The sequence below is a fragment of the Coffea arabica genome, chromosome 2c, assembly GCF_036785885.1.
Source record: "Coffea arabica cultivar ET-39 chromosome 2c, Coffea Arabica ET-39 HiFi, whole genome shotgun sequence".
NCBI lineage: Eukaryota > Viridiplantae > Streptophyta > Magnoliopsida > Gentianales > Rubiaceae > Coffea > Coffea arabica.
In genome coordinates, this window is record NC_092312.1 from 76,621,205 (window position 1) to 76,646,498 (window position 25,294).

A 25,294-nucleotide genomic window follows, 5' to 3' on the forward strand; every position below is an offset into this window, starting at 1 on the left:
AGTTTTGGACACAAATGACCAAAAGAAATTATCGTTCTGGAAGCTTTCGAAATCAAACACTAGGATATGCTTCCATTAACCTTGAAATGAAGCTACGAAGTACGATTTATACTACTACAAGATAAGCAAATAGAGGAGTTTTTGGGTGAATCTTCCTATCACTTGCCATTTGGCAAAATATCCCCATTGATGTGCAACGGCTGTGTATACACTCTCGACTTACACATATACAAAAATTTTTTTTTTTTTAAAAAAAAAGGATTAGACGAAGACAAAGCTACATTCCGATTAGCTTTGTAAGAATATGTCCCAATCGTATACCTTCACATCGAAGCTGGAGTCTTCAGCTAGTGTACGCCGGAGCTCCTTGGCAGATTCAGCATTTCTAGCCAGCAACAAGGCAAAGCCACCACCTCCAGCACCAATAAGCTTGTACCCACGGCAATAGCGGTCAGAAAATGTAAAGAGCCTGTCAACGAGTTCATTGCTGCAATATGGATCAAGTTCCTGATGCAATCTCCAAGCTTCCATCATTACATCTCCAAGCTCATCTATGTCACAGTTCATCAGAGCCTCCCTCCCAATTTTTGCCAGTTCAGCAAGGCGCTTGATGCTAGATGCAAGCAAATTATCCCGTCTGAGGTACCGAGCCACAACTTTGTGAAGCACTTGGTGTGCAAGTCGGACCTGTACATCCATGGCAGTGAACTGTAACCTTAGAAAAGCACCATCGGAATCATAGGTTGTGAAAAATTTCTTGCATGGAAAATAATCTACCAAGGAATACTGACGAGCAAGTTGTCCTAACCCACAAAAATGAACTAGACATGTACAGCGAGACATGAAAAATAACAATACTCAGTAACAGCACAGTCTTCTTGAGATCCAAGAGCAATAATTAGGTGGCAGATTATTAATACCAAGCCATGACTTAATTCGCAAAACATACAGCAGATAAAATAAATGCCAAATTATAGGTTCATCTCTTCCTCTATACTTAATCTCAGGACTTTCAGCTGCATCTGAAAAAGATACACTATCATGTTAAAGCACTTCTCAACTGAAACTAAGAGTACAATCACAGACCAAGCATTATTGATCCCTACAGTATTGAAATCTCAATAACTTTCTCCTCTAATCTTGAAAGATTCTTACTGTTCTTCTAGTAAAAGGGTTAAACTAGATTCTGAACCAGCAATTTAGTTGCATGAGAAATATCTATCATAACTATCACAGAGAGAGAGAGAGAGAGAGGAAAGAAGCAGTTTGCTTACTTGACCAGTAAATACCACAAGAAGTCGTTGCTGCAACTCTACTATCATTTGAGGAGAAGGCAAGAGGGAAATGACTTGAAGCCGCAATGGTATTCCAGGAAAACTGGAAGTACACTTAATTCCAGGATATAGTCCACCAATTTGATCTTGCCAGCCACCTCCTGTGCCCATAAGCTGTTCCAACACTAAAACAAGTCTGGCAACATTTTCATTGCTTTCATCTTCACCAGTTATTTGGAGAAGTCCTTTAACAACAGCAGCTGCTAAGATGCTGGAAGTCCCCAAACCGCTACCACGAGGAACATTTGCCCATGTTCTGATTCTCAAGCCGGTACAGAGAGGGATTTTTCCACTGATGACATTCGTTACAAGCAATGCTGATTTGACAAGGCGAAAGAGATCGCTGTTGTCGAAAGGTGGTGCAATGGAGGACAATTCTTCAATATGTATGTGGTGTCCAGAGTCATCAGTGATTGATATCCCTGTTGTTTTAGTGGTCTCTATGACCGTACCAATGGGAAGAGATCCCTCCAATGTAATTGCCATGTTCAAGACACAACCAGAACGTTCTAAACTCCATGGAGGTGTATCACTCCAACCTCCAACAAAATCCACACGAACTGGTAACTCCACCTTCACTATCCTGGAGCAGAAAGAATGATCTGGATGACCATTTAAGCTATCAGCCCATTGCCCCTCCTTAGAGGACTGACTGGAGGATTCGAAGAGATTTTCTGGGTAGAAAAAGACAAAAAGTTAGATCATACACATACAATTGCAATTCTTGTAAGCAGTCTTTTTGTTGGAAGTTATTAGATCACTTACAGTTCATTGCTCGGTGGATCAGGACAATGTATAATTGACTGCAGGTTTACCTATAATTATTTGATTTGAATTCCACTAATTAACTTGTCAAAAGATTACTTTTACCTTTAAAGCCATATCTTACTGCTGAAGCAGTTTCTTCAGCAACTGCAGCCCAAATTTCGTTCTCCAGTTCTAATGCTTTCTTTTCATCATTGCATGCTCGGAGAAGATCGACATGGACCTGATATGCCCTGCTTTTGGGAAGCGTCTGAGAATTTTGAGCCTGAAGATTGGGACTCAAAGAAAGAAATTCTCTGCACATATCCCTTCCACCTCCTTCATTTTGCAGAACTTCTTCAAACAACTGAGATACATTGCGCCCAAGCAAGCCAAAATTAAGGCAAGCAGTAACAATTCCAGCTGCAATATCTGCTTGATGTTTGCTAGAACTTAAGCACATAGATGAAAAGTCAATTAATTTATGCAACTCCTCCAAACTGATACGGGATGACCTTCTCCAGTGTGACTCCAAAGATTCATCTTCCGGGTTGCCCAAGCCCATTAACCATGTTGCCATTTTGAGCATCCCAGAGTACGGAAGAATAGGGAATATTTTAGCATTCCACAAACATTTTTCCTGGGTTCCTTCTGAGCTCCAGAGATCAGTATCTTGAAGGCCTAAATCACCTAAGACCTTGTTCCAGGGTTTCCCACAAAAAGTCCCATCCTTTTGAAATGAATTTTTAGGGTTATCATGGAGACCACAGTAAACAATAACCTTTTCAATGTACCCTATCAAGGGAACCTCCCAGAGGCAATGACGATCTGGAAGACAGAATTTGGATGAATCTTCTGCCACCAGACTGTCAGCAGCTGGCAAATGCACACCAACAACTATACATTGTGAACCAATCTGCACCCCACATGAAATGCAGGAATCATATACCATAGAATCTTCCCCTATAGAGACACCAGATGCTATTTGGGTAGAAAGGATTATTGCCGAGGCAGCAATATCAGATACTGTGGTTGCCGGGATGGAACTTAAATGCCTTCGACCAACAAGCCTTGAACCAGTTTCATTAAGGTGATCCAAAACTTCATTGGAAGTTCCAAAATGCAGGAATAAGAGGTCATCTACAATAAAATATGGAAAGAGCTTCACCAAAGGACCGATATGCATCACTTTCATTAAATAAATACACCGTGAACACAAACAAGATGTTTCAAAGACAAAATTCTCAAACTCAAACAAGTTAGGTGACATGATAAAGAACAATATATTGGTATATTACTTACAACATTACAAACATCATGATATATTCAATAAGATTCAACCTACAAGCACAGTAGCTGAACATGCTTTGTTTTCCCAATTTGCTGACAAGCTCTTCGCCAAGAGGGCGTGTCTGCAACCATTTATGCTTTCCCGGTACCCAAGCAGCCACAAGATCTTCATATAAGCTCATCTGCACAAGTAAACAAAATTTAAAACACCAAGAGTTAAGAAGTTGAACTTGCTAGACTGCAAAAAGAAACAAGAATTACAATTGGAGCAGTAGCTTCACGAGAAACATATAATGAAGTGTCTCTACTAGAATGATAGAAGCACTCAAGCTAAGTATAACAGACAGGAGTACTCTGCGTAACAACAAAAATGCCTGTGGGCTTTGATATTGTGTTCTTTAGATGCTGCTTGTATTTGGCAACAAAACTTTGTGATCAAAATTTGAAGAGAAAAGGGTTGTAAAAATAGAATGAAGCAATGTCATACAACAGGCAGAGTATCACTGGTGGAAGAATAAATGATGTTTTGAGAATTATGTATGCATAACAAGTCAGGAACTTGACAAGTAATGGAAAATGTTCTGATGAGATTTTAACCAAAATAAAACATCCAGCAAACAGAGTTGTAAAATATTAAAAGCAATCATCTCCGCTATGCGCAAAAGTTGGTGCAACCATCAAATCTTCACAGCTAATGAATGACATGGCTTGCCTCTTTCTTGCTTTCCAAAAGCTCCGAGATCATTGGTTGGGAGGAATAGGCAAGTCTTACAAGATCCACCCATGCTTTACCACGAACTGCAATTATTCCTGTATCCAGCAATGTTCTGCCATCATCTAGAATTGCCTGATGGTCAACAAGCTCCTTCAAGCTAGGTTTCTGAAGCAGATTCTCCACTAAACTGATGGCAAAGTTTTCATCTGATAGCACAGATTTTGATGCTACAACAACACCATGGTTGGATGCTATGTCAAGAGTATGGGGGACAGTGACTATGCAGGAGGCATCCTCAGGAAGAACCAATAAGCTGGCATCAAAACAAGGAAGAACATCTCCTGTCATGGTGAGTAACCCACCTGAAAGAATGGTATGGTCAGCATGACTACATCAAGCTCTAATAGAAGCAAGAAGGAACAAACATCAAGAACCATACAGATTCCAAGCAAGGACACACATTAAATGATTATGTGACAATGACAAACATGAGAAAGTAACCTTCATTCTTGAAAGCTTGTCTGGCACAAGAAGCAATTGCAAGTATGTGATCAAAAAGCAGAGGTACTGGCCCGTCCTGGTCATCTGATGCCAGGTAAGGCAGTGGCAGGAAAATTTTTCCCATTGGATTCGCCCATGGGACTCTTTTAGAGTCACCTCCAGCATGAAGCAACAAGATATGCTTCTTGGCAAGCAACTCAACAAATGCCAAGGAAGGAACTCCATCTTTTAAGCCTACATAAGTTTCAGTGGATATAGAATTGGAGCTCGTTGTAATTTCTACCTGCAGACGTCACCTGATATACTTAATCAAGAAAGCAGCGAAAATACTGCTAAGGATCACAACAATGTCCTAAAAGACATCTTCTCTCTGAAAGATAAACTATCATAAATGTACAGAATTCTTCAATATCATGTCCATGTATTGCACAAGCAAATTTATCAGGGCATCTTGCTTTCCTCTCCATAACCTATCCTCTCTCAAAAGATAGGTAAGTGCAGCTGCAAGGACACATCACAAAACACAAAATCTAATCTTCTATTCTTCTAAAATTCAAGTGTGCCAGTCTAAACATCTTGGTACATAACTCCGGGAGAAGCATATTGCAATGGGGACAAAACAAAGTCAGAAATATATGAAATTTAAGTGAAAACTTCTTCCAACTGCCTTGCCTCTGCTTTTGCGTAATGTATCTTCCGCTTATTGTACTGTAATAGGGGAACTTGCTACTTCGAACCCCAAAAAACAAACCATGAACACTATTTTTTCCAATTTCCAGTAATCTGAACGATTTCATCTTTGCAAAATGTGGGAATATGATTTCTTTGGAGCAAATTCAGAAAAGATTGGATCAGTCATTATGATCACGACTTCAGTGTCATAGAACTCGTGCAAGGAAAAAAAAAGGCAAAGATTGTTGAGAAATAGGATTGGATTAGTTAAAAAAAAAAAAAAGCAGCAAGACGGAGTTGTTTACGAAATCCAAAAGCGGGTACACAAAGACCTCAGAAGAAGAGTAAGCAGAAATTGGAAAGATACACTAAGCAAGTAAATATTGATAATGCAGGGAGTGGAAGTTGGGGCAGTAGTAGTACCGGAGAATTGAGGGTGTAATAGTGTTGAGCGAGGGCGAGAAGGGCATGAAGGGTGGCGGCGCCGGAGCCAATGCGGTGGCCATGGGGGTCGGGGACGGCGAGGGTGAGAGTAGAGGGAGCAATGCGGCCAATGCGCTTGGCACGATTGAGATGCCAATGGTAGAGGTGGGCCTGGTGGGGGCTAGAGGCGGTGAGGACGATGGCGTCCCAGGTGGGAACCCTGGTGGGATGGCGGACGGAGAGGCGGAGATGGTACCATGCCTTCCTCAAGGTTGTCTCCAGATTGGCTTTGCCTCTACTCCTCCGCTTAGTCTGAGTCCCATCCCTCCTGCTTTCCATCATTTAATCCCAGGCGGAGGGAACTACTATTGCTTGTGATTTCCACAGCGCATCCAAAGTTAGCCGGTTGGTGAGAGTGGAACTCGAAACCACCTGCGATTCCCCAGCCGTCCGCGCTCCCTCTGGCCGCCGCCCAAATCACAAGTTCAAACAAACTCTCATAAATTATTACAACATCAGAAGTCAGAACTCAGAAGTCAGAACCATCTTCACTTGTGAATGGATAATCCCAATCCCGACATATGAATGGATAATCCAAAAAATACAGAGCAAAAGGTGGTCCCGACCCGACATATAGCGTCGCCCGGACTTGAACTGGAGACCTTCACTGTGTTAGACTCATGTGATAACCTCGTACGGTACGACACATCGCCGGGGCTCCTATCCTAATTCCTAAACAAGGGATGTCTTTGTATAAAGAGGCATCAAGTGGGGATAGCTCAGTTGGGAGAGCGTCAGACTGAAGATCTGAAGGTCGCGTGTTCGATCCACGCTCACCGCATATCTCTGCCCATTTTTCTTCTTTTTAAACATCTAATGAGGGGTATCTCCTTTTTTTCCTGTATTTTATTATTTTAACACGGCATCTCAACTTCAACACCATTTTTTTCTTGAATTGCAAATTGTCATCTTTATGTTGCCAACACCATTTCTTTCTTAATTTTAAATGCTTTTTTCTGACCATTGAAAATAATAAACGGTTAGTCGACTAAACTTATTATAAATACATTACGATTATAGAAATAGAAAGCGATTCAAATCATTCTTCTTTTACTTCCTATGCATACCCGTATAAAAAAATTATTTTATGTATCACATTTTCTTTTTTAGGTAAATTAGAGTACACCTAAATTTCCTTTATAGCATTAAGCAGCCGCGCGTAAGCAAATAACCAGCGTATATTCGCTTGCCATGCCCAAATAAGATTAAATGATGATCAGTCACCCATAAAACCCGAAAAAGAGATGATGGCCCAAATCTTGAGCTGAGATTGGATTTGTTAGTTTATAACAGTTTCCTCCCATGCAAATCAGAAACTTCAGAAATGCTTCTACCTGTTTTTCTAGCAAAGTTTTTTTTTGTTTCTGTTAGTCTATCTATCAAATCCACGTTGAATACTTGAATTTAACAAACCTCATCGCACAAGTGTGCGTTCAACCCTTCTCTATCGCACCATTCCATTTGGTTTCCTCCCAATAAATCAACCTCCTCCCCTTCTCATCCCCTTTTCTTACCCTTTCCCATCTAAAAAGCAAAAAATAACAAGAAGAAAAAAGAGAAAAAAAATCCCCTTTCCACTCTACCTTCCATACCCCCCCCACCCCCACCCCCTCCCCCACCCCCACCCCAACTTTTGCATATTATCCCCTTTTTTCCCCTTTCTTCTTCCTTTTTTTTTCCCTCCTCCTTTCTTCATCTTCTCCATCCATATATCCCTACAACCCTTTTATCATTCCTTTTAAAGGGGGTGTGAACTGACTGTTTCTACAAAAGTAACATATGTTGTACAATTATGGTAGGAGAGAGGATAAACCATAAATGAGAGGTTCGTTGGTTGCTATAGACAAGGGTCAATCAAGATTATTAGTAGAAGAAGAGGATAATGGAAAGTGGGTTTTTGGGAAGGAAACAATCTTCGTGTTCCTTTAAGAAGATCTTCTCAACACATGCATGGTTGTCTAGGTCGTCTTATGTTGTTGATTTTGTATGTGTTGCGGATGCTACGGAAGTAGTTAATGCTGTTTTGGATATTGGATGTCGATGCTGCCACCTAGGACGGCTCAATCACATGCAATCGGCATTCTTTTCCGACGTAACCCAATGCAATGGCGCCCTGAAGGGAGGCCTCACTCTTTAATCTTTCGTTCTGAGTTTAGTTGGCTGTATTCCTTATTCCTGTTCGCGTTCATGCTGTTGTTCTCGTGCTTTTCGTTCTTCTTCTTTCAGTTTCAGTTTATTCTCGTTGTCTGTTTGTCTTCCGTCTGTTTGGTGTTTGTGATGAGTTGTTCTGGTGCTGTTGGATTGGGATTACCTCTTTCTGGGCATAAAAATGAACGGATGAACGGGACCGTGATTGGGTCTTGCGTTGTTGACGAAGATGATCAGTTGTTTTGGGATATAAACGGCAATGGCAACGTTGATGAGCTTCTCCTTGATTACGTCGACAAAGCCAATGGCAATAACGTTAATGAGGCGCCCAATCCTGAGCTCCTTCACCATGTCGAGAAAGCCAATGGCAACACTGTCTACGAGCTGCCTGACCTTGAGTTCCATGACTATGTGGAGAAAGACCCTAGGGGTCGATACCTTCGGGTACATTTTTATACAAGTATAAAATGTAGGCGTATGTTCCTCTGATATGCGGTCATGAGTCTGGAAATTTATGCTGATTCTTGTGCCATACATTCCCTTTGACATGCCATTTGTCTGTACTAATTTTAAATCTGTAACATGCCATCTGCTATTTGTAAACTGTTGATTGAGTACACTTTTATTTGTTTTCAAAAGAAATGATCTTCTTGTAATTACAAACTCTATCACAAATATTTGGGGGACATGGATTTGGAATGAGTAAAAATTATTAATTGTTATATTCGAGTTTATCTATTTGTTCTTGTTTGGAAGATGCTGTATATGATTTTTAGTGACAAACATGCAAGTTTTAAGTTTGTCTGCTTATTTAATTAATCAAACATTTATGTTTTTATTAACCTTATTGTGCAGTACAATGAGGTCTTGGGCAAGGGGGCATTCAAGACTGTGTATGATCTTGCAACTTTCTCTCAATTTGTTGCTTGACCAAAAAAAACTGTAAATAAAGCATACTATTTTTGTTTTATAAAATTTTGATTAGCTGAACTCTCTAATTGCGCCTATTTCTATATATTTTTTTTGTTTGTAGTTACAGGGCCTTTGACCAACTAGATGGAATAGAAGTTGCATGGAACCGAATCAAGATTGCTGATGTATTAAGATCTCCAGAAGATTTGGAGAAACTATATTCTGAGGTTCATCTACTTAGACAATTGAAACATGAAAATATTATGAAGTTTTATGATTCATGGATTGATGATAAGAAGAAGACGGTAAACATGATCACCGAACTGTTCACATCTGGCAGCCTGAGACAGTGAGTTATTTAAATGACTTTAGCTTATTTGTTCCTACATTGATGCCGCTTTTAGTTATTTGTACGTGTTTTGGCTAATAGATATCGAAAGAGGCATAAAAGTGTTGATACGAAGGCCATAAAGAATTGGGCAAGACAGATTCTACGAGGTTTAGATTATCTTCACAGTCAGAATCCACCTATCATTCACCGAGACTTGAAATGCGATAACATTTTTGTAAATGGAAATCAGGGGCAAGTCAAAATTGGTGACCTTGGGCTGGCAACTGTTTTGCAGCGGGGTGCTGCAAAGAGTGTTATAGGTTTGATTCTGACAACCTCTTTCGTCTACATATTCTGTAATAGTAGAACCTAAACTTCTCAACGAGCTCATTTTATGTTTTTTTTTTTTTTTTCATTAGGAACCCCTGAATTTATGGCCCCAGAAGTTTACGAAGAGGAATACAATGAGTTAGTTGATGTGTATTCATTCGGAATGTGCATGCTGGAAATGGTCACTGTGGAATATCCTTACGCTGAGTGCAAAAATCCAGCTCAAATTTTTAAAAGAGTTACCTCTGTAAGTTCAATTCAACTTGATGTCATATACATATATATACCATTATCAGGTCTTACGTGTGTGTGTGCAAGATTAATCATCCATGGGAATTTGCTCAATTCAGGGCGTTAAGCCAGCTTCTCTTGGTAATGTGAGTGATACCAAAGCCAAAGAGTTTATTGAGAAATGCTTGCTTCCAGCGTCTAGGAGGTTGCCTGCTAAGGAGCTTCTTAAAGATCCATTTCTCGAAGCTGATAATATGAAAGAACCCCTTCGGCATCCAATAAAGTTAACTAACCAAACTCCTAGATCGCCAGGTTTATTGAGCTGTGAACCTCATTCTATGGATGTGGATGCCGAGTATACTCGATCCAATACTGAGAGTCCGCACGGTGCTATTTTAGAATTTCAGCGGGTGCATCAAAACAAGGAATTCAGGTTGAAGGGGAAGAAAAATGATGATAACTCAATCTCGTTGACTTTGCGAATAGCAGACCAGCATGGTAACTAACTGCCTGCCTAACTATTGTTTCCAGTGCTTTAATACTATCAAGGTAGTATTAGTTTTGTACAATATAATCGATTTATTTGATTCCATTATTATTATTATTTTTTTTTTTTAAGCTACAGGCCCGGTCAAGAACATACACTTTCTTTTCTACCTTGATACTGACACTGCACTCTCTGTCGCCGGAGAGATGGCGGAGCAACTATCATTGGCAGATCATGATGTGGCTTTTATTGCTGACTTTATTGACTATCTAATTTCGAGGATTTTACCTAGTTGGATACCCTCGTCTGATGATTATTCAAGTGGGGAAAGAAGCACGTACGAAGGCATTTCAATGGCTGGCCGCAACTTAGCAGCAAGTAAAAGGTTTTCGACTCCAAATGGTTCTCCTGCCGAGGTGGGACTCAAGCCAGACGATCATGCTATGGATAATGACGATAATATTCGAATGAGTACAATGGCTGATAAAGGTAATTCGTGCACCAATCCAAATCCAAGTGACATGTCACCTGGCGCTGCACTTGACTTTCTACAACCTGCAGCCTTATATGGTGAAGAATCCAGTGGATCAATAACTTCGGAGGCAATGGGAGAGAATGCCTCAGATAAGAATGAGAACTTTGCTGAATCTCTTGATTACAATAATATTAGTGAGGAGGCCTTTAAAGGTTATAGCACTCCGGCCTCTGAGATGGATTTTGCGGAATTGTATTATGACGAATGTAAGATCCAGGAAAACGATTGGGATGGTCTAAAACACGGAGCTTGGAATGAAGTTGTAAAGAATCTTGGAATGAGTTTCACAGATGTAAGTAGAGTTTCTGAAGATACATATCTGACAAGCTGTTCTTCATCCTTGTCCTTGCTGGAGAAGAGTCAAGAGACTAAGTTAAAGACAGAGTTGGATGCAATCGACGCGCAACATCAGCAGTGGTTTCAACAACTATCTAAAATGAGGGAGGAGGCAATTGAAGCCACCACGAAGAGATGGATGACAAAATAGAAATTAGAAGTTCATTGAAGGAAAAAAAAAAAAAATGAATGCATTTAATTTGTATTTTCAATTCTTTTATTGTGGTTTTCAGTACCGAGAAAAGCCATCTCCACAGGCTTGTGAATATGCGGACTGGAACCTCCTACATTAGAATTTAGATCTCGCCTCCTTCAAGAACTTATACCTATATACGTGTACAGTCCTCGATTCTATTCATTTTTGCATCCTGGCTATAAATAAAACCAGAGTATATATTTGTATTTTGTACGTGTATGGTACTCGATTCTGTTCATTTTGGCATGTGGAGATTGCGGATATCATCACATAGGTTGACTCTGCTAATTCTTATTATAATGTATATTTGATTTTGTTAATTCCATTCTAATTACAATAGGCTGACTCTGCTCTTCATGATGATACTAATGCGTATAAATGTTCTCAGGCAATTAGTTTATAGTCAGTTAGCCAGTCCTCTTGATGGGATTTTCAGGCTTTTGATGTAGATGAGCTTCAGTGCAGATTATTAATTCATGCCTGCATGATTACTAGTTATTGGTTTTTTCTTCTTTTTTTTCCTCCTCTTATTATTGTACATTAATAAATCAGGCAGAGAAAGGCAGAGTTTTCTTGTTTTCCCGTGCCAGGAACGTTGTTGCAGGGCCTAAAGAGGATCGACACCTGATCACCGGCCTCCACACGGTGGCCGATGTTAGCTGCTCCGATTGTGGAGAGGTGTTGGGATGGAAGTACGGAAGGGCCAAGGAAGGATAAGTCGTTCTTGAAAGTTTAAGATAGTCGACGAAGATTGGTAGCCCGATTGCCCAATTCATCGTCATCAAAGATTGTCACCAAAATCTATCCTGCAGTTACCGTTAAATACTATTAATTCCGTCGAGTCATTATTAAGTCTTCTCTGCCTTTCATATTAAGTCTGCACCACCCAAATTTGTTTTCTAAGATTTTAAGGAAGGAATGAAAAGATACGAGCATGTATATATCCATTTGGAAAAGAACTTGAAGGGTCATTCAGCTCCAATTTCGCAGGCGGAATTATGTAGGATGAATAATGGTGGAAGAATGCGGCAGGGTTTAGGGCAGTTTCAGAGGTTAGCACTATAACTTGGAAAAAATCACATCGAAAAGAGAAGAGACTCTTTCTTTATCATCCTTGCTTTGCTGTCCAACAACCATGGATCAGAAAAATGACTTCATCTCATTGGTTGAATCACAACTCTACTGCTGCTTCTAATGTAGAAACGTCCTATCACTTCAAGATTTTTTTTTTTTTTTTATTGGGTCTGTCATAAAGGTCAGTTGATTCGTTAATTATTGAATTGATGAGTTGGTGTTGTGTGAGAGTAGTGAGGCTCTTTCTTTCTCGATGGATTGAGATAAATTCATCTCATCTTGGGGTAAGTAAAAGATTTGGGTTGGAATTGGATTAATAACAAGGTAGTCGAGTTAGAGTGTGAGCTAAATTGACGTGATACTAAATTGGATTTGAGTTATCATTATTGATATCGACACATCTGCAATTCCCAAATTCTTCTTGTTCAATATCTTTTTCATACGGATTTTCTCTTTATTTCTCGGGTCTCTAGTGAGTTAACCGACAGAATTCGAAAAGATCACATCTTTGATAATTCCACCAGCTATGATTAAAATTGCGAAAACTTCTGATAAATATCCTACATGTGAACTGACCGAAGTACCGAGGACCATCTTACCGAGATGATCACCTTTTCTAGACATTTCCTAATCTGAGGAGTGGTCGTGTGGCTTAAAGGTCTTGTCAGCCAAGAACACTACGACAAGAAGTAATTGACACGACACCTTACAAGGTTTTGCGATTGATGCGGCTGCCAAAAATAAGATCCGAACTGAGCTATGACGGGCTGAGTGAGCTGAGAGGGAGCGAGTTGATGGGCCGAATTGACAGGGAGAGAACGAACGACCTGTCCTGCAGAGAGAAAAATAAACGGAGGGGGCTAGCTCCTCGGAGTAGCTCCGATGACGGGCTGAGCGAGCTGAGAAGGAGCGAGCTAGCGAGCTGGTCAGGTGAACGAACCGACCTGCAAATGGATAGACGGCAGGGCTAGTTCCTCGGAGCAGTTCCGACAGTCAAATCAGTAGAACTTATGAGTAGGGTAATAGTATAGAGTACTGTAGATGGTGTACCTTGTGTCGTCTTGTGGCGCTTTATTTATAGGTTAGAGGGAGAGAGTTTCCTCATAGGATTTTGAGTCCTAGTCAAGGGGGAATCTTGCTAGGGTTTTACTCGTGGATTCCGAAAGGTTTGGGAGGCGCAGCCCATTAAGCCCACACGGCTTGCGGGGCGGCCGAACTGATGCTCTCTATGTCCGAGCTGCCGTATCATAGCATCCGAACTGACACGTGGCATCCGTAGATTAGTTGGCCGAGCTGACAGGTCATCATGTCCGAACTGACACGTGGCTACTGGGAAATTTGTCCCACTACAGCGACCTATACTGCTGCACCGGCAGACCTATAGCCTCTCATCAATGCAATCTGAACCCTAAAGTCGCCTCTCGTGTTCTACTATAAATACTCTACTTCTTTAAATCCTAGAGATAACTACTTCCTAACTCTCCTACTCGGTAACTTATTTCCGAATTGTCACTCTTATTAAATTATGCATTGGAATCAAACTAGGGGAATAGCCCCGCTTCTGTTTTTTATCTCGCACAAGAAATTAGAACCAGAGTTTGCCGATCTCCAGTCTTCTCGAGAGCCTCAATCATGACTCTATCATGAACCAAATTCTTTCTAGTTAAAAATTATCTCTCTTTGAAACAATTAGGAAATTCTCTAGAAGAAATACCAAGTGTGTAGGCAGTGGACACGGATGAGGAGGTGGAGGTCGAGCATTCTTATTTTCACATATTAAGGTTGTGTTTGGATTGTATTTTTTTAAATTTTTTATAGAAAGATTACTGTAGCAATTTTATATCTGTGAGATAAAAAGGTGATTGAAAAATATGTCCACAAAAAATATAGCAATTTTTCTTTAGAAAATTACTGTCCAAACAGTGGAAGGGCCTGCACAAGATCGGCATCTGATCACCGGCAATCATATGGTTTGCGACGTTTATTGCTCGGATTGCGGAGACGAGTTGCAACCCCACTCGTACAAGCTAAGGTAAAACCGTTCTTGTCAAGTCCAAGATTACCGTGCTTGTTGATTCTCCTCCTTTTTTATTTTTTAATTATTTTCTTTCTTTTCCATTTGGATTCAGTATACGTAAGTGTTACAGTACAAGGTGACGTGATTGATCGTAGCCACCATCTGTTGATTGGCTGTGGGTAATGGGTAATTGTCCTGCAATTTTGATCATGCTATCAATCTCGTCCTTCACCATGCAACAAACAGAAAACATCACCTCACATGACTGCAATAATATTACTAATTGGCATTGCTGTTACAAGTATTTTAAAGGCAATAATTTGGGTCAAGTCTTAGCCGGCGGGATAACCAAAAAAAAGTCTTGGCCGGCCGGCTAACCACAAAGTTTTTCTTAAAAAAGGGATAATTTCAGAAACCTCCCTTGAAGTTTTATAAAATATCACTTAACTCCCTTGAATTTTCAAAATCTCACTTAACATCCTTAAAGTGATAGTGAGACTATATGTCAATATCAAAAGTGAAAAATTATCAATAATATCCTCATATTTAAATTTCCTAAGCTTGTTTTTTCTGTAAATTTCTTGCTTTTCTTTAATAATGTCAACACACACACATACATACATATATATATATATATATATAGTTGAATTACAAATGTCCACGAATTATAGGATTTAATCAACACACACACACACACACATATATATAGTTGAATTACAAATGTCCGCGAAATATAGGATTTAATCATTGAAATAGTCAATGCATTTGGAGAAGAAGATCGAGCTATAGGTTTTTTTTCCCCTTTTTTTTGTGTTTCATAACTAAGGGTTTGTTTGGATAGGAGTTTATTTGAATGATTTATTTGAGATAGTTACTGTAGCATTTTTTGTGATGTGATGTATGTAAGATAAAAAAAAAGTGATTGAAAAAATAAAAAGGTGATTAGAATTTGTGAAACAAATTATTTTATTTGAAATAATTTCAATCCAAACAAACCCTAAATTTATATATTTTTTTGTTTGTTTGCTCCTATTCATATAAAGCGCCAGAGAAATGAAGTAACTGGAACTCTGGACACCAATCATAATTTTTCAAATTTAGACTTTTTTCTTTTTATAATAAAATTTTTATCTTTCACATCCATGAAAAAATCGATTCATTTCGAATAAATTCTCTATACGATATTAAGGTTGAATTTCATCTATTGTTGAGTTTTTTTGCTCAAATGTACAAGTTTTATATGACAATCGTCCATGACATTTTAGCAGCTCCGAGGAGGAAAACAAGGAGCATATCATTAATAGTAGTAGATGGCTGGCACACAAGCATGCTGCAAAGAATCTGGTGCGGGCTGTCTGGGGAGAAGAAAAAGGGACCTTCCACGAAAGTCGACTCCGGCCGCCTGATTGATTGATTAAGCAAACGCTGTCGTCAGGACACATGACTCCTGACTCCGACTCCACATTGAGTGATGACAAATTACCGGAAACTCCAAAAATCCAAAGCACCTTCCTCGAAACCCAGCGATACGTACATACAAATACAATACTACAAAGAAACAATAATGGGAACAAAATGCAACCCCCACCCCCCACCCCCAAAAAACCCAGAAAACCTATAAAATCATACGCTGCTAAACTGCTGCTGCTGCTATGGAAAATCATACTACTCCATGATAAAAAATCATTTTACCAAGCAACTTCAATTGAAATGATTATTGCTTTTCGGAGCGTTCTTAGAAAATTTTACTCTTAAAACTTTAAATGATAACTCTCTTTATGAAATTATGCAAAAAGAAAAAAAGAAAAAAGAAAAAGCGTACGTACGAAACAAACAAAACTAGTGTAGTAGTCTAGTACTTTGGACGGTGGCCCCGGTCCACGCAAGCACAAGCAGCAGCCTCTCAGTAAAACGACTGGAATAAATGAAGGGTCCCCCTTACTAGTAACCAACTAGTGTGTGTGTGTGTGTGGGGAAGTCGCATTGCTGTCATTTGTTTAGGCTCAACTCAACAGTAGTTGGATTGCGTAGCACCTCCACCAATTTTCCTCCATTCCTTGACAAACTCCCCCCCCCTTTTCTTTGTCAATGTTGCTAGTATAAAGTAGTACTAGTTCTAATAATAAATAGTTCCAACAAACTCCCCTTCTTCCTCAGGCTATCCGCCAGCAGTATTGTCCAACACTTGTGGTGGGGTGGGGGGGTCACCAAACTAAAATAACAAAGATTTTTTTTTTTTTTTTTTTGTATGCGTTGAAGAAAGAAGAAACTGAAGAAGGGCTTTCGAGAGGAGGAATGGAAAATAATACCAACTCGGGAATAACGGAGTCAACCGAATATGAAGACTTGTTGCCTGTGATGGCGGAAAAGCTAGACGTGGATACGTTTGTGGGGGAACTTTGTGGAGGGTTCAGGCTTCTGGCAGACCCAACAAGCGGCCTGATCACATCGGCCAGCCTGCGCAACAACTGTGCCCTCCTGGGCATGGAAGGACTGAGCAGAAAGGACGCAGAGGCTATGGTGAAAGAAGGAGACCTGGATGGAGATGGAGCCCTCAATCAGACAGAGTTCTGCATCCTCATGGTCAGACTTAGCCCGGGGATGATGCAAGATGCTGAGGCCTGGCTTGACAAGGCAGTTGCTCAAGAGCTGGGACACGCCTCCGCTTAGTCTCCTGCAACTTCCAAACTACTCAAATTCATTTACTTGATTAATTTACCTACTACTGGCCACTGCTGCTTCCATGTATGTACTATTTGCCTTGGCCTATATACGCGATGGTGATGATGCACCTTAATCATTCACAGCAGAAGCTTGTGTTGTTCATGATAATTTACCAACTTTCTTCTTTTTAAAAAAGTCTTCTTTTCTTTTTCTCTCTTTTTAATAATAAATGATTGTGGTATCGAACGCGGAGAGCGGATGTCGAAAAAATGAAAAACAAAATTGTCCATCCAGGTTTGCAATGTTTAGAAACATGGGAAAATGGCCAATTTCATCCTAAACGTTTTTGCCGTGTCAATTTAGTTCATGTATAAGTTTTTTGACTAATTTAATTCCTATACTTATTTAGCGGCGGTTACAATTGAGGAACGCTGGATGGTGCCGCCGTATAAATTCAATCAAGTCGTTAATTGAACAACTAAACTAAGTAGCAGGAATATTTCGAGTAGTTTACTGTTGAAATAGTAACAAAAGAAGTAAAATCATTTTTTTTTTTTTGTGGAAGAATTTGAATTATCTTGGGTAGCTGATTTTTGTTTAATTATGTTGTGGGGATACAAGCACATTCTTGGGGATTTGATTCAGGATTTTGAAGTTGACTCATTGAAGGAAAAGAAAATAAAAATGCCAGAGCCTCAGAGACAAGTCATACTGAATCAAGATTATCATAACAAAAGGCCAAAAATCATGGCTGAACCCGTGAAGAAGATTCCTGTCTTTTGTAACAACCCGACTCCACCGGACCTGGCGTAGCCATCAGCCACCTCGCCGGCGTAAATGAAAATGATCATTTTCCTAGAAACATCAAAGTGTCCTTGCAAAGAAAGGAACGAAGACCACTGCTGTAATTTCCGTAATTTGTCCCTCCTTCACAATCCAGTCCAGATGATGCCTGATGGTGTTAACTAACCGACGTTCACAGTTCACACACGGTAAAAGTCAATAGATGACGCAGCGTGGATGCTTTTTTTTTTTTTTTTTAAATAATAATAATAACTGCAGCTGCTATAGGTTTGGCTTCCACATTGATTGGAGACTAGAGTCACTAGGCCACTCATATTCCATATTTTAACGGTACCTTCAGGCAAATTGGAATTGATGGCCTTTCCAAAGTTTCATTATTCGACGATTTACGATTCTACTGAACGTACACCGTTGCATATTCTTTCGCATTAGAACTCAAAATTTAAATTAAAAAAAAAAAAAAAAAAGGCCAGGCAAGCTCGGTCGACATTGTTCATGAATAAAGGACACGCTTACGAAATCAAATTCGCAACCAAGTTTCTCATAAATACACAACCATTAGGAACAGATCGATTCCAACTATAGATTTCCAACAACACACAATCTTTAGACTAAACATAATCTGCTAGATATACACAAAGCAAAGCACATATAACAGCCAATTTTAAAATTATCAAAATCATCCCATCCAAACCAATGCCAATTTAAAAAAAGAGTGACAGAGTGAACTACGCTATAAATCAACTACACCAATTCAGTACGCCTATCCTCCTGCATGTTGCACCTGAAACTACGGCGGCATTTACAAAAACAAAAAACTTTCAAGTCCTCCCTCCCTCTGTCACTCATCTTCATACCTCTCAAGTTCTTGACCTCCGAACAGGCGACCTGCTGTTCAAAAAAAACTTGAGGAATAAAAAAACGAATTCCAGCAACAATTGCAATGAGATCACAGAACACATAAACTGACCCAAGGGAATATTGCAAAACAGAAAGGAGCCCAACCTGCGGTGCCTATCATACTCGGGACTCCTTCGCCTTTCATAAGGACCATTGTACTTGTCATAGACAGGGCTGCGAACATGCCCATAATCAGGACTCGCTCGACCCCTTCGGTACACAGGACTTGGTGACCTCCTATAGGGACTGCCCCCACGCCCTCCATAGTCTCTTCTAGGACTGTCATATCTGTCACCCCTCTCCCCATCATCCCTTAGAGCATATTCAACAGATACCACCCTGTCCAATATCTTGCTGCAGATTCAAAGGCAATGCAGATTGTCAGGCAATAAAAACACCCAACTATCAATTATAACCAATTCATTTTCCAGGCCATCCAGTGTGGAGGTAATAAAGTAAATATGCACATATCACAAACCTCATATGTGTACACTCCAAGGCTTTGGTAGCATCTTCTTGAGTCTCAAACTGCACAAATGCAAAGTTGCGACGGATGCGAACGTTAAGAACCTTACCATAAGGTTCAAAGTGCCTTTCAATGTCACGGATCCTAGTGCGGATGGGATCAAAGTTTATGACAAACAAGGTTTTTGTTGGTCTCTGGTTAACCATTGACCTAGAGCTATCTCGGTGTCTGCCACGTTCACCCTGCCCAAGCATAAACATGACCATATTCATAAATGAAACACACAATATGGCACTCACTTAGCCTAAGAATAGCTGGCACGCATGTGCGCATGCACACAGAGGAACTTTTTCCCACCCCTTTTTTTTTTGGTGTTTTGGGGGGGGGGGGGGGGAGGAGGAGGAGGGAAATAGGTAAACACCTTTGCCCATTCCACTGAAAGCCTGCGTCTGTCATGCCCAAAGGGCGCATTGTCAAGGCCACGGATAGCATCTTCAGCATCACGTTCATCCTCAAAGTAAACAAATGCAAACCCTACATTATAAAATTAAACTACTCAGAGGTAAAAATATTATACATTGCGATGTTTATAGGCCCATTTACAAAATGCTACATCAGCAAAATCAGGGATCTTTTCCCTGGGAAAAGAATTAAATTTAGTACAACACCTGCAGATATGTGAAGGGCTGATGAAAGTAAGGATGTAGAGGCCTTGCATGAAGAACTAAATCATGATGATGATGAAGGTGTGAGAAGGGGGCAAAATAAATTTTATATCCATGGTATCATGGCTGAGTACTGATTGCTAAGCATGCTTCACCATTTTCACAGCACGAAATCAGTATATGGGACTCATGGCATGATAGAATTCAGTGATCCCCTTATGATAGTGGTGGTAGACAAGGCATGAAGAACTGATAGATGACACCACGACGACCATTCTTGTAAAATGGCAACTTAGGCAGAGAGGTAAGTGAGTAACAGGTGATCGGAGTGAAATAAATACAACGATTCCATCTTTGAGTATCAGGAGAGCAGGCAGGTAGATAGGTTTCCATTGCATTAGAAATGTTATTGCACAGAAGTTGGCGAGCCAAGAAAGAAGCTCACTTTTCCTTAGTAGACGTTCCTGCGTCAAAACAAACACTTAAACATGGATACCTTTGCCAATTATTTTTTTTTTGACAGTTTGATTATTCTACTCAAGTGACGTTGACTGAACTATTAGCTTTCCTGTTCGGGTTGTACTAAAGTTGCATATCTTTTTAATATGCATATAACATAAGCAGCTTGTTCTTTCCCCTCTTCACTTGATTATTGGGGCTTTGTTATCCATTCCAACTACATATAATCAATGGTCAAACAAACAATTGCAACAAAGAGCTGCCCTCTAGTAAGAGCTGACCTATAAATCAAGTGTGAACCTTTCTTAAGACAAGAATGGCCAAAAAGCATGCTGATTACTAATGATTTACTACAACGTTGAAAATGAAAAAAAAAAAAAATTATTCAAGCATTCATTTATGACCTAAAAAAAATCCCAGCAACACATCCACCCCAATTAAAATGGAGGAGGAGAAAAAGGATTTAGAGATTAGTATTTAACAAATGAGCAAAAGGACAAAAATAAACCTCAATATCTAACTACATGGAATCAAACTCATCATTTATGCGAGCCATTGATATCCTCCCTCGTGGGGAAAGCTAAGGTCATATGTGTTTTATACTTGTAAACAATCGACCAACCCACTCTGGAAAATGAAATACTATCCTAGGAACATCAACAACGTCATGTGAGAACTAGCGCAGCAACTGAAACTAGAGGAAAAAACGCACTTGAGTACATGGCACAAAATTAATATATCTAAACATCGGTGATGAATATAGAATAGTTACCAGATTTCATGTCAACGCGCTCAACCCTTCCGTATTTAGAGAAGAGTCGTTCCAAGTCAGACTGGCGAGTCTCGTACTCAAAATTCCCACAGAACACTGGCCTCATCTTCTTTTTCCTTTTTTTTTCCCGACCAGATTTACCTTCTTCCTTCAGAACAGAGAACGAATTAGAAATCACTCTTTCCCCTTTTTTCTTAACAGCAAAAAGAGAGAGAGAGAGAGAGAGAGAGTACCCTTGAGCTTGGGGTATGGAGGACAGGAGGAACCAAAAAGAACCCTAGCCTCCCGAATCGAAGAGGGTGGTGGGAACTGGGAAGAGTCCTCACCAATTACAATCTTTCCAAGGGGTAAACGGGTATACGGGAGGCCACTTTATAGCCAGACGGGCATCCCTGGCAGGCATGGGCCGACTCCAACTGAACAGCATAAGCCCAAATGCCTCAGAATCAACCCACTGAACAACACCAAAGGGATCGGGTCAAGAACGTTCTACTGCCATCAGCAAGCCCTGTCTTAGACTTGCAAGTTACCAAATTCATATCAATCCTCCCGGAAGAGCATGTCTATTTGAGTCTCGCATATTGCGTTTAAAAAATACATTGTATGCTAGTGTATAGTGTTTTGAGCCTTAAAATTTTTTTGACCAATTATATAGCTATCAACCTTCAAATACAACCGTTTTTTAGGGTTGTCATACTTTATTTACAATACATTCGTGGCTTTGAGTTTAATACGAGTTTACAATACATTCGTGGCTTTGAGTATAAATTCATTTATTACTCTTTAAATTTCTTGATAGAATTTCTATAATGATTTTGTAGTAAAGTTAATTTGTAATATACAATATTAAAATTACACATAAATTAGTAAAAAATCATTAAATGTACATCAATCAAAAGTTTTCCAACAATAATTATGTCTAATTCTTTTAATCACATGAAAAATAGTAATAATAAAACATGATCAACAGATGTTAGAACTTCTCAATAGCCTTCTCAATTTGTTCCTAGTAGGATTTGTTCACCATACTGAATCTTAATTAGTTAATAAACTACCAAAAGTTTTTTCTTTTTAAACATTATTTATTTAGTGAATTTAAGTCTCTTCAAAACCAATACTAATTACTAATAGTCTAATTGTATATTACATATTTAAAAATAATATAGTTATAGTTATATACATTACAGGATGTGTGTATGTATATGTGTGTACATATATATATATATATCTCTATGTATATGTATATACATATAACTATATATATATATGTGTGTGTGTGTGTGCACACACACATATATAATCGCATCAAACTATAAATAATATATATAATAGTCGATCGGGCTTTAATCGAGTTAAGCCTGTAGAAACTCAAGTTTAACTCACATTTAAACCCAGACTCTACCGTCAAAGAATTATAGTAGGCTCAACTATTTTTCTTTCGGGCCGAACGAGTCAACTTCGAGCTAGTCCGACCCATTAATAGTCCTATCATTTTTGCCTTAATTTTGCAAGTTGCAGCTGCATGTTCTTCTCTGAATTTGTAGTATTTGACTTGCATCCACAAATTCAAAGTTCGACTATTTTCCTTAAAATTCAAATTATTTTCCCCCAATCAATCTTTAGACTACTATAATGGATTAAGATTTTCTTCACGTTTGACTTGTTGTTTAGATAGTTTAAGTGTAATCAAGTACATTAAAAGCATCAAAATAACACATAAACAAAATCAACCACAAATCCACGTTTTACTTAGATGACATGTGAACTATTTTATCACAACTTGGCATACCCAACTATTTTGCATGAATATTGGCTCAGGCCTAGCTAGACATAAAGTGTTCAATTGTCCTCAATTATCTCTACCATGAAAATCAACCGCGGCCTATAATATTTGCAAGTCAAAAAGTCCTTACCTACACCATTGGATCCGACGACTTTGGAAACCTAATCAAATTGTCTTTCATACCGATAGCAGGACTATACAGTCATGATTTGAATCTTAAGGTGCAGTTAATTGTAAGGATGAATTTGATTTGATAGTTGATGGGTAAACTTGATCGTAGGATATAATTTTCAAATAGTGCCAAAACATGTTGTGCTTCTACACATTTTTGTTTCATTTTTTAAATTTTATTTTAGTGTTTACATCATTTTTTGCAAACTGCAATTCGTGAGATTGGAAAATTGCGAAGTCCTGGTCCTTTATACACTACAAATGCGTGTGAATCGTGGCAATTTATATGTTAGGGATACTGTCAAGTGGAGTCGAACTTGAACAGCACTATGCTCGAACTCAAATTCGAATTCGATAATTATTAGTGCTACTCAAGGTCGAGTTCAAATTCGAACAAGCATTTAAATTTGAGTTCGAACTTGACTTAATATAATGGAGATTAAGTTCGAACTCGACTCGTTTGAAATTGAGTAAACTACAAGCCTTATCAAATTCAAGTTACTCGAGTTTCGGCTCGAGTTTTTCTTTTCTTGTTTTAAATTTTTTACACTTTAGATTTATTCGATTACCATTTTGCCATCTATCACATTTTTTTTTTATTGAGCATTACTTTGTGTAAATTTATTAAACTACGAACCCATAATAGTCATTTTATATTTGAAATATATAATATATAAATACTCGATTAAGCTCGTCGAGCACTCGAGTAGTCATTACTGATACTCAAACTCAAATTGTTACACGGAACGAGTAACTTGAATTCGAACTTAAGGTCGAACTCGATCAAATCGAGTACGAATCAAACTTTTGACCAAGTCTCTCGCAAAACAGTCGTGAGCGGTTTGACTTGTCCACACCCCTAGTATATATGTTACTAAGGGTTTATAGTACTTACGAGGCATGCGTGCAGAGCGTCATCAATTAAGCTAGTGCTTAAGTCAATAGGGTTGGACCAGCCAGATCTCAGCCCATTCAGCTAGAAAAAAAGTTTGTTGAGGTTAAATTTTAATTGCGATGTCCAATGGTTAGGCCTAAATACTGGGCTTGAGCTAAATATAAGTCGAATTTGGGATACTAGACCTAGGCCCGATTAAAGTTCAGCCCATATATAAGTATAATTATATATATAATATGTATAATAATATCTATAAGCTATAATTATACACATGAAGACATAAAATATTGATAATTTATATATAAATGTGTATTAATTCATAAAAGATAAAATATTCATAATTTTTTAATATGGTTGCACTATTGGATTACATTGTGAAGAAATGAAATAATCAGAAGGTTATAATTTTAATAGAATAATGTAGAGACATGAAGAAAAAAAGATAAAATCATCAAAATGATTTTTCTTCTGTACCTATATATAGATGGGTAATTGTAGAATTATTAAAATTGTGAGTAATATACAAATTTATAAATTTGCTTGGTGCTAAAGTTTTTTATAAGCCGATGAAGAAAATCTTTACATTTCTTGCTAGTGTTTTTGCATATAGTATATGATAGCATGAAATAAATTATCTTTAATCTAGAATCTCTTTTGTGATTATAAAGACATATAATTTTCCGGTGTTTTTTCTTTTTCTCTAAATCACAAACAGCAGAAAAATCTATAAAAAAAAAAAAAAAAGTCTCACAATGCTACACTCATATGATTACCAACTTATTTGAGCAACTTTGCAGTCCATAACCGAGGTCATATGTCATTACACTCCATGAAATTATTTCAAGTAAATATACTGGAGAGGAATTCAACTTGCACTGCCATTTGAAGGCAGAAGAAAACACTTACTTACTACTATTGAAATTCTCCGTCCAGCGTACCGCAGTTACGGTAAGAACCAACTGGCTCCCATATAAATTGGGTCAGACAGTGTATGATGTTTTGGTTTTAGAGGGACCGAATTTTTTAAATTTCTAATCGATTGGGATTGGGGGTGTTGGGACCGAATCCCACTAGTACGGGAAGGTGAGGGGGTGTCAGGCAGTCAGGTGAGGGCCTGAGCGTGCAGGTGCCGTGTGAGGCTGGTGCGAGGAACCTTCCTGGAACCTTGGCAGTGAACATACAACAATTTGAAAAGGCAATTAGGTGAGTAGCACTAAAGGCCACCATGAAAGAAAAGCACGCACAGGTTAGAAAAGAATCCCGACACTGTGTGTCTTTAATTTGTCAGAGATACCCTTGTGCTACTAGGCTGGTATCAAATGGCCACCACCTTTAGTCCTTTAGTGTGGGGTGGGAGATCAAGGGTTCAACCCTTGCTC

The 25,294-nt window shown here is 38.9% G+C and overlaps 4 protein-coding genes and 1 non-coding gene across 10 annotated transcripts; 3 read left to right on the forward strand and 2 right to left on the reverse strand.

The window, feature by feature from the left end:
* Positions 1-44: 44 nt before the first annotated feature.
* Positions 45-6,375, reverse strand: LOC113729520 (bifunctional fucokinase/GDP-fucose pyrophosphorylase). Of its 3 annotated transcripts, none has more exons than XM_072076698.1 (7): positions 5,680-6,375; positions 4,585-4,867; positions 4,081-4,445; positions 3,424-3,550; positions 2,205-3,218; positions 1,275-2,008; positions 45-687 (listed from the first exon to the last, which is right to left on the reverse strand). In XM_072076698.1, exons 1-7 carry the CDS (start codon positions 6,019-6,021, stop codon positions 289-291), a joined length of 3,264 nt encoding a protein of 1,087 aa, XP_071932799.1. In that variant the 5' UTR covers positions 6,022-6,375; the 3' UTR covers positions 45-288. The 3 variants fall into 3 exon arrangements, with proteins under 3 accessions (XP_071932799.1, XP_071932800.1, XP_071932801.1); XM_072076699.1 differs by having other exon boundaries at positions 4,585-4,818; positions 5,680-5,809; XM_072076700.1 differs by lacking the exon at positions 4,585-4,867 and having other exon boundaries at positions 5,680-5,810.
* A 72-nt stretch (positions 6,376-6,447) lies between these two features.
* On the forward strand, positions 6,448-6,520 carry TRNAF-GAA (transfer RNA phenylalanine (anticodon GAA)). The gene has a single exon. It is a non-coding gene; the product is annotated as a tRNA-Phe (tRNA).
* A 917-nt stretch (positions 6,521-7,437) lies between these two features.
* Positions 7,438-11,451, forward strand: LOC113729517 (serine/threonine-protein kinase WNK8-like). Of its 2 annotated transcripts, none has more exons than XM_072076702.1 (7): positions 7,438-8,331; positions 8,743-8,780; positions 8,921-9,148; positions 9,230-9,450; positions 9,550-9,707; positions 9,811-10,189; positions 10,311-11,451. In XM_072076702.1, exons 1-7 carry the CDS (start codon positions 7,774-7,776, stop codon positions 11,198-11,200), a joined length of 2,472 nt encoding a protein of 823 aa, XP_071932803.1. In that variant the 5' UTR covers positions 7,438-7,773; the 3' UTR covers positions 11,201-11,451. The 2 variants fall into 2 exon arrangements, with proteins under 2 accessions (XP_071932803.1, XP_071932804.1); XM_072076703.1 differs by having other exon boundaries at positions 10,317-11,451.
* Positions 11,452-16,631: 5,180 nt separating this feature from the next.
* On the forward strand, positions 16,632-17,006 carry LOC113728189 (calcium-binding protein KIC). The gene has a single exon (XM_027252732.2). It carries the CDS (start codon positions 16,632-16,634, stop codon positions 17,004-17,006), a length of 375 nt encoding a protein of 124 aa, XP_027108533.1.
* Positions 17,007-18,321: 1,315 nt separating this feature from the next.
* On the reverse strand, positions 18,322-21,415 carry LOC113728188 (serine/arginine-rich splicing factor RS31). 3 transcript variants are annotated; one of them, XM_027252731.2, is made up of 6 exons: positions 21,300-21,415; positions 21,067-21,214; positions 19,592-19,704; positions 19,183-19,412; positions 18,810-19,058; positions 18,322-18,692 (listed from the first exon to the last, which is right to left on the reverse strand). In XM_027252731.2, exons 2-6 carry the CDS (start codon positions 21,170-21,172, stop codon positions 18,665-18,667), a joined length of 726 nt encoding a protein of 241 aa, XP_027108532.1. In that variant the 5' UTR covers positions 21,173-21,214; positions 21,300-21,415; the 3' UTR covers positions 18,322-18,664. The 3 variants fall into 3 exon arrangements, with proteins under 3 accessions (XP_027108532.1, XP_027108530.1, XP_027108531.1); XM_027252729.2 differs by having other exon boundaries at positions 18,322-18,695; XM_027252730.2 differs by having other exon boundaries at positions 18,322-18,695; positions 21,067-21,210; positions 21,300-21,402.
* Between the last annotated feature and the right edge of the window lie 3,879 nt (positions 21,416-25,294).

Coding starts and splice junctions, on each gene's coding strand:
- LOC113729520 (XM_072076698.1), bottom strand. CDS start 6,021: ATGATGGAAAGCAGGAGGGATGGGACTCAGACTAAGCGGAGGAGTAGA. Junction 4,446..4,584: donor ACAAGCTTTCAAGAATGAAG/GTTACTTTCTCA, acceptor CCATTCTTTCAG/GTGGGTTACTCACCATGACA. Junction 2,009..2,204: donor AGTAAGATATGGCTTTAAAG/GTAAAAGTAATC, acceptor TTTTCTACCCAG/AAAATCTCTTCGAATCCTCC.
- LOC113729517 (XM_072076702.1), top strand. CDS start 7,774: ATGTCGATGCTGCCACCTAGGACGGCTCAATCACATGCAATCGGCATT. Junction 8,781..8,920: donor AAGGGGGCATTCAAGACTGT/GTATGATCTTGC, acceptor TTTTGTTTGTAG/TTACAGGGCCTTTGACCAAC. Junction 10,190..10,310: donor GCGAATAGCAGACCAGCATG/GTAACTAACTGC, acceptor TTTTTTTTTAAG/CTACAGGCCCGGTCAAGAAC.
- LOC113728189 (XM_027252732.2), top strand. CDS start 16,632: ATGGAAAATAATACCAACTCGGGAATAACGGAGTCAACCGAATATGAA.
- LOC113728188 (XM_027252729.2), bottom strand. CDS start 21,172: ATGAGGCCAGTGTTCTGTGGGAATTTTGAGTACGAGACTCGCCAGTCT. Junction 19,705..21,066: donor GCGCGTTGACATGAAATCTG/GTAACTATTCTA, acceptor TTTATAATGTAG/GGTTTGCATTTGTTTACTTT. Junction 19,059..19,182: donor TTGGAGTGTACACATATGAG/GTTTGTGATATG, acceptor TTGAATCTGCAG/CAAGATATTGGACAGGGTGG.